Source organism: Saimiri boliviensis, chromosome 9 (assembly GCF_048565385.1).
Source record: "Saimiri boliviensis isolate mSaiBol1 chromosome 9, mSaiBol1.pri, whole genome shotgun sequence".
In the NCBI taxonomy this organism is placed as follows: Eukaryota; Metazoa; Chordata; class Mammalia; order Primates; family Cebidae; genus Saimiri; species Saimiri boliviensis.
In genome coordinates, this window is record NC_133457.1 from 51,735,270 (window position 1) to 51,746,556 (window position 11,287).

Consider the following 11,287-nt stretch of genomic DNA (forward strand, 5'->3'; position numbering starts at 1 on the left):
CTTTTTTTTTTTTTTTGAGACGGAGTTTCACTCTTGTTATCCAGGCTGGAGTGCAATGGCGCGATCTCGGCTCACTGCAACCTCCCCCTCCTGGGTTCAGGCAATTCTCCTGCCTCAGCCTCCTGAGTAGCTGGGATTACAGGTACGGGCCACATGCCCAGCTAATTTTTTGTATTTTTAGTAGAGACGGGGTTTCACCATGTTGACCAGGATGGTCTCGATCTCTTGACCTTGTGATCCACCCGCCTCAGCCTCCCAAAGTGCTGGGTTTACAGGCTTGAGCCACCGCGCCCGGCTTATCCTTAAACTCTCATCTCAGTGTCACTTCTTCAAGGAAACCTTCCCTAGTTCTTTTCATTGCCCTTCAAATTAGATTAGTTTCCTCTATGACATGTTTGAACACTACCTTATATATTTTATTCCTAATACTCATCACCATTTACAAACAAACTGTGTGATTATTTGATAACTATTTTTCCCATTAGGCTAACATTTCCAAAAGGACAGAGGTCTGTGTAGCTTACCGCAGTATTACCAAACTCAACACCATGCCTGCCTAGCAAATGACAGAACCTCAAAGTAATCAAACAGAATACATATATATAAAGCTAAAATTCATATGTACAAATGAGTAGACAGAGACAATAAGATTTACAGGAGTTCGGAAAAATCCTGTTATCACTCTAACCTACTAAAAATACAAAAAATTAGCAGGAGTGGTGGTGTGTGCCTATAGTCCCAGCTACTCAGGAGGCTGAGGCAGGAGAATCTGGGAGGCAGAGGTTGTGGTAAGCCGAGGTGGTGCCATTGCACTCTAGCCTGGGCAACAGAGCAAGACTCTGTCTTCAAAAAAAAAAAAAGGTGGGGGGGGGGCGGGGAATGATCGGTGAAAGAATACCATTATCAGAAATTGGGATGTCATAACTAATTCCCCTTAGGAGAAGGAATGTGCTTTGTTGGAATTGATAGGGGTCATCCACACAATTTAAGATGTACAACTGAATGCAGAACAAAAGCTGGCAACGCAGATGTGTGAACTAATCAGTTAAGGTTATAGGAAAATCAATGAGATCTCCCAAGGAGAAGGTATAAAGAGACTCAAATGGAAATCCTTTAAAGCAACTTGAATGCCTCCTTGCTAAAATTATGTTTATTAAGTTATAGTGTCATCCAGACTATGAGCTCCTTAAATGCATTTCTGATCTCATCCTCACATTCCCTAATATACACAATACAGGGCCTGTACATAACTGACACACAGTAGTGTATTAAAGGACTCAACCATTCAAGATAATTTTGAATATTTCCTGTTCTAGTTCGCATTTCAAAAACCATGATGCTCTGAGTAGTACTTTGAAAGGTACAGGTTTCACTTTAAATTAGTAAAATCTGTGAATTTAAACATTTTAAATCATGTATCCAAAGCTCCTACTTTCCAAGGCTCTAGGAGTGAAGATCTGACAGACCAGACTTTGGGACTATGGAAATCTCAAAATAATAATAATAATAATAATAATCCCCTAATGAGACTAGGAATAAAAGCAAAGTCTAAATAGGTTAATAAAAAATATTATTCAAAAAGTTTTTGAATAAAATAAGCAGAAAATATTTATACCAAGGAAGTGAAACAAATGAAAACTTTTAATCATATGCATTATACAAGTTGACAACAACCACAAAGTAAGCTTCAGCTGAACTGAAGGATAACTGAAATCTAAATGAATAATTAAAGGGGAACTGAGAACAGCCAAGACACATACTTTTTTTTTTTTTTTTTTTTAAATATATTGAGGTAAAAGTCATTGGCCCGAACTCCCACAAAATACTCCTGGATATTACAGTCAGTGGTGGAGTAACAGGCTAAGCTGATTCAATAATTAGGTAAACAGTATTTCCTTAGTTGCAGTTTAAAAATAAGAAAAAATGAAGCCGGGCGCGGTGGCTCAAGCCTGTAATCCCAGCACTTTGGGAGGCCGAGGCGGGTGGATCACGAGGTCAAGAGATCGAGACCATCCTGGTCAACATGGTGAAACCCCGTCTCTACTAAAGGTGCAAAAAATTAGCTGGGCATGGTGGCACGTGCCTGTAATTCCAGCTACTCAGGAGGCTGAGGCAGGAGAATTGCCTGAACCCAGGAGGCGGAGGTTGCGGTGAGCCGAGATCACGCCATTGCACTCCAGCCTGGGTAACAAGAGCGAAACTCCGTCTCAAAAAAAAAAAAAAAAAAAAAAAAAGAAAAAATGACTGCTAAAATAGATCAGGGGGAAAATCTGCTGACAGTCTCACAAAATTAAATTATTGTTGTATTGAAAACTTAAGCCTTTTCAAGGTTGAGGTCTGCCACACTGCTCTAACCCTGAATCATAAGCAAATGTCCTAGGTGCTTTCAGGTAGGTGAGTTTGTTTGTGGGACAAGTCAAGGAAGAGAAAAGAAACCAGCTGTAGTTACAAGACTCTAGGAACCCGACAAGTCATTTATAATCCAACTACCCTCTCAGTATCAGACTGGCTTCCACAAGTCTAAAAGATGGTCAATCAGTATTTGCCTGCTTGTTTCCAACAATAGCAAATGAACCATTGGTAAACTGACCATTCTCAGAGTCGGACAGCTCGAATTTGTTGCAAAATCCTTCGAAGTTATCTCCCAGTAACTTTCATTCCTGGTCCTGGTTCAAGAGCAACATAGTGAAAGGTGAAAGTCGTCTTTTTTTAAAAAAAAAAAAAACAAAAACAAAACAAAACTTAAAAAAAAACAAAAAAAACAAAAAAAACAGGTTTTACTTCCTGGCATGTCAACACGTTCCCTTCTTTCAACAATGGGGAAATCTCACCCCTTTTTCCCCCCTTCAATGTTTGACTCCCCTTAAAGAAAAAAGGAATACCAGGCACAAGGAACATACAGTTCCTTCGACTCAGAGCCGCGACCTCTGAGCAGAGCGGAGAAAAGGGGCTTAAATAACCACATACACTAGGAAGAGTTGCAGCTGATACGAAATCACCATTACCAAAAAGCAAACAGCTTCAGCCGGTGCCCAGGTGCTGGGACGCGATAGAAGCCACATAGACCTGGCCTGGTAGCTCAGAGGAAATGGGGGCCAAAGAGCCTGCACCTCTTCTTGCCAAAGCCCGGGAGAGCTGAGCGGGCGCTCGTTCCCAGGCCGGCTGCAAGCCCGGCGCTTCACAAGGCAGAGCGCTCGGCCCCCGGGAAGCTGCATCACTAAGAGGAAGGCTCCGTGAAACGCTTGGCAAAGTCCAAGCCGCGCTGCCCGGCCAGTTGTCTGTAAGCCCAACCACCCCGCCTGCCAGACGCCATCCTGGGAACCCGCACCGGCGGGAGCTCCCGGAGTTGGAAACGTCTTTGACTCCGCCGGGGTCCCCTCTGCCCCTCTATCCCGCCTGTCCACCCTCGCTCACACCCTGGCACAAGACTCAGCCGGGGGCCACTCCAGGGGGTGGTGCCCAGGAGGCACACCACGCTTGGGAGAATGGTGGACACCGGGATGGGGCTCCCTGGAGGGCGGGCGGGCGGCCGCGGCGGGTCACTCACCGAAAGGACGCTCATGCGGATTGGGGTCTCCAGCAGGCACGCCATCTTGAGCCTTCCCACCCGGCTGCTGCCGGCGCCGGCGCGGGGGCCGGCACTTTCGACAGCCAACTATTGGCCAACGACAGGCACCTCTCCCGAAAGGCAGTCAGAACGACAAGAACGGGCCTAGCTCTGGACACCGCTCAAGTACCGGAAAGGCCCGCAGAAAGAAGAGCAAAAGGGAACCGCGTCAGGGGCCGTCCTACGAATCGTTCTTTCAGAAACAGCAGCTACTCTGAGCCTGGGTTAGAGGTGGGAGCGGGCAGCGGCTTCCGCATGCGCAAAGAAAATCTGCCGGCCCCACCTGCAGCTCGCGGTGGGCGGGGCTCCAGAGGCGGAGTCTTGTTCTGGCGCTACAAGCTCTGCCGACTGATAAATTGTACTTGGTGGGTTCGCGTATTCATATTCGGAAAAAGCAGTACGTGGAGCCACATACACAGTTTGAAGTTCACTTTCATATTCATTATCTCATTTTGCACCAAACTCCCGGCGTCGTTATCTCCATTTTATAGGTGGGGAAATTGCGATCCCAGAACCAGGTCTTTTGCCAACCGTTAAGAGTGATTGTTTCACTATCCAATGCAGAAGTGGGACTTGCCTTACCGTTGTGTGCCGACCCCGTTTATTCTGGTGTAGTGTTAAGAATAACCAGAATGCTTGGCCTTCTTCCTAGCTACTTCACTTATCAGCTGCCTTACCCTGGGCAAATTATCTAACCTTCTGTTCGAGTTTCCTCATTTGTAAAATAAAGGTTAATGAGGATAGAGGAGTCCATAAACGTAAAGCGCTCAGAAAAAGCCTAGAACATAGGAAGCGCTATACATATGTGTTAGCGCTTCTCCAGCTTCTGAGTCAAGTGGGAAAAATGGGGGCAAATATCTGAATATTTCACACCAAAACTCTCCGATAACCGAAACCAAATTAAAGTATGCTCTAATTATAGTTGATTAATTCAGCTGTCCTGCTCCATGGTGTGTGTGTGCAACACTGCCCTTGACTTGGTTGGACAGGTTTCACCTTCGTACTGCTTGCAACGTAAGGTTTTCACAGTATGGTTGCAATGTTCCTCCCATTTCTATAGCCACACCCTAATTCAGGTTGTTGTAACCTGTACCCTGGACTAGAGCAATAGCCTTCCAAGTGGTCTTGTAGCTGGTAGCCCCTCCTTCACTTTGCTCCTCACTGTTTTCCTGTCTTCCTCCTGTACCTGGTTTCCAAATTTAGTGTAGTATTTATCATCCCTGCTTATGGGTCTGTGTTCCTTAGCAAACTGTTGAGTTCCTGGAAGGCAAGAATTTTATTTTAGGTAGGTACTCCTTCTGCTATACTACTATTTCCGAAACTTGGGTAATCTGCACACCACCTACACAATCTTTGCCAATCTGTACCTAGGTATTATTATTCATTCAGTATTTTTATTTAAAGCCTATTTCAATTCATTAAAAAAATTCTGGCTTTATCCTAAACCATAATACTCTGTGAAATCAAGTTTGTTGTGCTCCTTATTTTTATTCTAGTACACATTAAACTACAAAAAGTTTAACTTTCCATCCATGGACCACCGAAAATCACATCATGTACTGTATACTGCAATGGGGCAGAGCATAACCCTAATACGTAGCATATAGAGTCATTATAACTGTATTTGATTCACACTCTGTTCATTAGCTCAAGCAGTATGTCCTCCAGAAATTGCCTCCCTCAGGCATGGGTTAGATGACCCTTCCCCCCATGCCTTCATACTTCACTTTAATTGTAGTTTTGTTGTTGTTGTTTCCTTGTTCATCTCACTATACACTTCAGGACAGGCACTAGGAATTTTATCTTCTAGGTTTTCTATCTCAGTGCCTAGCACAGTCACTTAGTAAATATTTGTTGAATGAATTTTTGGCTTAGTTTGAGCCTGGGACAAAGATTTGGGTGCAGGTATTTTATTGGGAAGTGCTTTCAGGGAACAAAATTGATAGGTTAAGGTGAGTGAGAAAAGAAAGAAGAAATGTTCAATATAATTGTCCATTATTGAGCCACTGTTTATTCCTCAAGCACCTCTGAAAAACATAAGGAATACCTCTCTGGATTGTCCATCTTGAAGCTACGGCATTCATTCACCACTACCATCCTGTATTGGTTGAGGATTTCCCTAGGGCTATTAACTTTCTATCCTTCTGGATTACATTTGTGCACAGAACGGAACGGGCTTCCTTAACCTGATATAAAAAAGCAGAGTCGGCCAGGCACAGTGGCTCACACCTGTAATACCAGCACTTTGGGAGGCCTAGGCATGTGGATTACGTGAGGTCAAGAGTTTGAGACCAGCCTGCATGGTGAAACCCCATCTCTGCTAAAAGTACAAAAAAAATTAGCCGGCATGGTGGCACATGCCTGAAATCCCAGCTACTTGGGAGGCTGAGGCAGGAGAATTGCTTGAACTTGGGAGGCAGAGGTTGCAGTGAGCTGAGATTCTGCCATTGCACTCTAGACTGGGCAACAAGAGCAAAACTGTCTCAAAAAAGTTTAAAAAAAAAAAAAAGCAGAGTCTGTAGGTTTCCTCTTAGGGTGGAATATAGGCAGCATAAATCTGAGCCTGCACAGAACTGACACTACTGCTGTGGCTGAAATCAGAGCAGGGAGGAGTTGGAATGTGACTCAAGACATCTCACACCTACCTCTGTTACCCAGGCTTTCCTGTTTTATATCCAAAAGACTGACATGGACATTTTACAGAAAGAAAGCATAGCCGGGCACGGTGGCTCAAGCCTGTAATCCCAGCACTTTGGGAGGCCGAGGCGGGTAGATCACGAGGTCGAGAGATCGAGACCATCCTGGTCAACATGGTGAAACCCCGTCTCTACTAAAAATACAAAAAATTAGCTGGGCATGGTGGCGTGTGCCTGTAATCCCAGCTACTCAGGAGGCTGAGGCAGGAGAATTGCTTGAACCCATGAGGTGGAGGTTGCGGTGAGCCGAGATCGCGCCATTGCACTCCAGCCTGGGTAACAAGAGCGAAACTCTGTCTCAAAAAAAAAAAAAAAAGAAAAGAAAAGAAAGAAAGCATCGACTAGTCAACTCCTAAGCTTGGAGATCAGGAATCTTGCTCCCAGTTCTACTTTTGCTGATAAATAACTTTAGGTATACTCTTCAAATTTAAGTAATGAGTAGAAATTGGAGGATAAAATAAATTTTTGATTCAGCCTTCATGTAATGACAACAAAAGTTAAGGCTGGGTGTGGTGACTCATGCCTATAATCATAACACTTTGGGAGGCTGAGGCGGCTGGATCACCTGAGGTCAGGAGCTCAAGACCAGCCTGCTCAATATGGTGAAACCGCTTTCCACCTCGGACCCGACAGGATGGCTCCTGCAAAGAAGGGTGGCGAGAAGAAAAAGGGCCGTTCTGCCATCAACGAGGTGGTGACCCGAGAATACACCATCAACATTCACAAGCGCATCCATGGAGTGGGCTTCAAGAAGCGTGCCCCTCGGGCACTCAAAGAGATTCGGAAATTTGCTATGAAGGAGATGGGAACTCCAGATGTGCGCATTGATACCAGGCTCAACAAAGCTGTCTGAGCCAAAGGAATAAGGAATGTCCCATACCGAATCCGTGTGCGGTTGTCCAGAAAACGTAATGAGGATGAAGATTCACCAAATAAGCTCTATACTTTGGTTACCTATGTACCTGTTACCACTTTCAAAAATCTACAGACAGTCAATGTGGATGAGAACTAATCGCTGATCGTCAAATACATCAAATAAACTTTAAAAATTGCCTTAAAAAAAAAATATGGTGAAACCCCATCTCTACCAAAAATATAAAAATTAGCCCAGCGTGGTGGCATGCACCTGTAGTCCCAGCTATTCAGGAGGCTGAGACAGGAAAATTGTTTGAACCTGAGAAGTGGAGGTCGTAGGAAAAAGAAAACAAAACAAAAACAAAAAAGAACAACAGCAACAAAAAACAGTTAAATTTGGCACTGTGGTGAGGAGAGGAAAATATCCATGCTGACTACTCTGCAAACAGAAATGAAACTTCTCCTTGTCCTTCCATGGCTCTTAGAGCAGTATTAATTTCAGAAAAAAAATAATGACAACAAAGTATAAGTTTAATGAAGAAAAAATTGAAATGTAAAACAAGAAGTTGCTGGAAATAAATCTGAAAAATTTTTATAAATAGCTATGTGGAATTGCCCAGGATGAGAAACAAAGCCAGAGGGAAATATATCTATACAAAAATAGGAAAGTTTAAAGTTAGGAAGATAGGTGTAACCCAAAACCTGAATGGTCCCAAAAGGAATTTAGAAGAATCATTAAAAATACTGGAAAACAGATGAAATACTTTAAATAAATAAAAAGAGAGAAAATGGACTAACAATGGCATAGAGATACAATGCAGTTCAACAGACACTAACTACAGGTTGTCTTGTGAATGCAAGGAACTAGACTTTTGAAGTGGAATAAAGACATGGTTCTTGCCCTCAGCAGACAGGAATAAAAGCGAGACCGTGAGGCTGGGCCCATTGGCTGTGATCCCAGCACTTTGGGAGGCCGAAAAAGCTGGATCACATGAGGTCAGGTCGCGCCTGACCAATATGGTGAAACCCCGTTGATATAAAAATACAAAAATTAGCAGAGCACAGTGGCGCGTGCCTGTAATCACAGCTACTTGGGAGGCTGCAACAGGAGAATTGCTTGAACCCAGGAGCAAGGGTTGCAGTGAGCTGAGATCGCACCACCGCACTCCAGCCCGGTAGACAGAACAAGACTCTGTCTGAAAAAAAAAAAAAAGTGAGATTGTGACAGGTTCAATAATTTGCTTAAGGTTGCTTGGGAAGGAAGAGGCTGAATCAATTATTTGGGTACAGGTTTCTCTCGTTCCAAAGTTCTTTCCAGAACTCTTACAGTCCTATAGGACTTGACAGGACTTTTCCAGATGAGACTATACTGAATGTTCACCTAAACAACCAGCCTATAAAGGAAAGGCCACAAGAGCTCTGCAGTGGGAAATAATGCATCAATAATTCATCAGGTCCACAGAGCATGAGAAATGCATATGCCTGGCTGGTCCAGTGGCTCATGTCTGTAGTCTCAGCACTTTGGGAGGCTGAGATGACAGATCACTTGAGCTGAGCTCAGGAGTTCAAGATCAGCCTGGGGAAGGGGGAAAAATCCCATTGCTACCTAAAAACAAATAACAAACAACAACAACAAAAAAAAACCCATGCAAAAATTAGCTGGACATGGTGCCTTGAGCTTATGGTCCCAGCTACTTGGGAGGCCTACGTGGGAGGACGGCTTGAGGTTGTAGTGAGCTGAAATCACGCCACTGCACTCTAGCCTGGGTGACAGAGTGAAACCATGTATCAAAATAAAAAATAAAAAGAAAGGAAAATAAATATGTGTATGCCAGGCCAGGCATGGTGGCTCACGCTTGTAATCCAAGCACTTTGGAGGCCAAGGCTGGCAGATCACCTGAGGTCAGGAGTTCAAGACTAGCCTGACCAACATGGTGAAACCCCATCTTTAAAAACAAAACAAAACAAAACAAATACGTGTATGCCAAAAGTAGAAATAGTGAGATGTTTACAAAGTTTTAAAATTAGAAACCACAGTAAAAAAGAAAATGGTCATTTAAAAATTGAATTACTGCTATGGTAGAATTCTAACTTACAAATGTAGAAAAAATGCTAGAATTAGAAAATCAGGCTGGGTGCAGTAGCTCATGCCTGTAATCCTGACACTTTTGGAGGTCAAGGTGGGTGGATCACTTGAGGCCAAGAATTAGAGACCAGCCTGATCAACATGACAAAACCCTGTCTCAACTAAAAATACAAAAATTAGCTGGGTATGATGGTACACGTCTGCAATCCCAGCTACTTGGGGGCCGAGGCAGGAGAATCACTTGAGCCCAGGAGACTGAGGTTGCAGTGAGCTGAGATTGTGCCATTGCACTTCAGCCTGGGGTGACAGAGCAAGACTCTGTCTAAAAAAAAAAAAAAAAAAAAAAATCACCACTTGACAACTGTATAATTGTTTCAAGCAAGAATCACCAATGGATGCCACAATTAAGTAGTGAAAATATTAAGAGAAACAGGATATTTGCATAAAGTATCTCTCTGTAAGATACTAAGGGTAGTAGAGTACCTATCATTAGATTACCTACCAGAAATTAGAGACACCACAGAACTGTTCTGTCCTTCTCTGATGTTTGCTTTTCTGTACAACTACTGATTACAGTTTTTTTTGTTGTTGTTTGTTTTGTAGCTGGGATTACAGGCCCCTGCCACCACTCCTGGCTTTTGTATTTTTAGTAGAGATAGGGTTTCACCATATTGGTCACACTGGTCTCAAACTCCTGACCTTGTAATCTGCCCACCTTGGTCTCCTAAAGTGCTGGGATTACAGGCGTGGAGCCCCTGCACCCAGCCAACTACTAATTAGAGTTTTACTGCACCAGGCGTCGTCTTTCCTTAGCTTTCTTGTAGAGTGCTGCCATCAGGTGGTAATAGGTGCTATAATCACTTAGTTTAATTATAAGATACAGATCGCAATGATGAATGTTTTTCCTGATGTTTCTAACACTTTACTTTTAAGCGAACTTGAAAACTCATTGCCCAGATACCCCATACTGCACTCCCTTATTTCATGAAGATTTCTGCTCAATATGTCACCCTAACAGCAAAGCCTTCCTGAACTACCTTATATTAACTACCCTGCAACATTTGTTATCCCTTTACTCTGCTCCATTTTTAATCATCCATCTTTTAAACACGATTCTCCCTTCCAGAATTCTTATTTTTATTCACCTCTTATTTGGCTGGATTTCATTATAACGTCTTTTTTTTTCAGGAAGGGTCCATGGGTGTTGTCTCTCTGGAGTTCTTTTCAGTGCTTGGCAACATCAGCTTGCTGCCTTTTACATGAATAACATCTTGGCTGGCATATCATACAGGAAAACAGAACCCATTCTACATTTTTTCAACAGAAAGATTACAAGTTATTGGAAGAACTAAAGTTGCAAACAGGGAAGGTTTATTTTACTTGTGATCAGGAGCTGCAGAACGTTAATCACCACTGAAGAAGCTTAGGGTGCTGGCTGCCACTGAGAAGGTCAGGCTTTTCTGCTGCTATCACAGTTACCAGAGACAAAAAAGAAACAGCTTTTACCTCTCCTCTACCTCCTCATCTCACACAAGTGCCTCCCACTTGTGAAACCTAATCCAGAACTAAGCTGGCAAGGGAATCCAAACAATGTGGTTCCTTAGCTTCTAGCCCCTGAAATACAGGTATGAGCCGAGAAGTAAAGATAGATATAATTTGAGAATAAGTTGCAGAAATGATGCCCATTTACACCTCAATATTTCAGTGTGTGTTTTCTGAAAACAAACAAACAAAATCCCTTATATAACACTAGTAAAAGGCCGGGCATGGTGGCTCAAGCCTGTAATCCCAGCACTTTGGGAGGCCGAGGCGGGTGGATCACGAGGTCAAGAGATCGAGACCATCCTGGTCAACATGGTGAAACCCCGTCTCTAATAAAAATACAAAAATTAGCTGGGCATGGTGGCGTGTGCCTGTAATCCCAGCTACTCAGGAGGCTGAGGCAGGAGAATTGCCTGAATCCAGGAGGCAGAGGTTGCGGTGAGCTGAGATCGCGCCATTGCACTCCAGCTTGGGTAACAAGAGCGAAACTCCTTCTCAAAA

The 11,287-nt window shown here is 43.5% G+C and overlaps 2 protein-coding genes across 13 annotated transcripts in view; one reads left to right on the forward strand and one right to left on the reverse strand.

The window, feature by feature from the left end:
* The window catches only part of ARMC8 (armadillo repeat containing 8), a 120,256-nt gene extending 116,395 nt beyond the window's left edge, over window positions 1-3,861 (reverse strand). For 2 of the 12 annotated variants that reach the window (XM_074405859.1, XM_039461803.2), the window contains exons 1-2: window positions 3,548-3,861; window positions 2,591-2,666 (exon numbers count right to left, since the gene is read on the reverse strand). Coding sequence is in view for 7 of the 12 variants with exons in the window: in XM_039461803.2 (XP_039317737.2) it covers window positions 2,591-2,593 (3 nt within the window). In the remaining 5 variants the exon portion in view is untranslated. Of the gene's footprint in view, window positions 1-2,590; window positions 2,742-3,547 lie in introns of all 12 variants that reach the window. The other 10 variants (XM_074405860.1, XM_074405854.1, XM_074405861.1 and 7 more) reach the window with 8 other exon arrangements.
* A 3,058-nt stretch (window positions 3,862-6,919) lies between these two features.
* LOC101052683 (large ribosomal subunit protein eL31) lies at window positions 6,920-7,369 on the forward strand. The gene is given in 1 exon segment (XM_003930968.4): window positions 6,920-7,369. A coding segment is annotated over 1 exon segment (378 nt). The 5' UTR covers window positions 6,920-6,937; the 3' UTR covers window positions 7,316-7,369.
* Window positions 7,370-11,287: the final 3,918 nt, after the last annotated feature.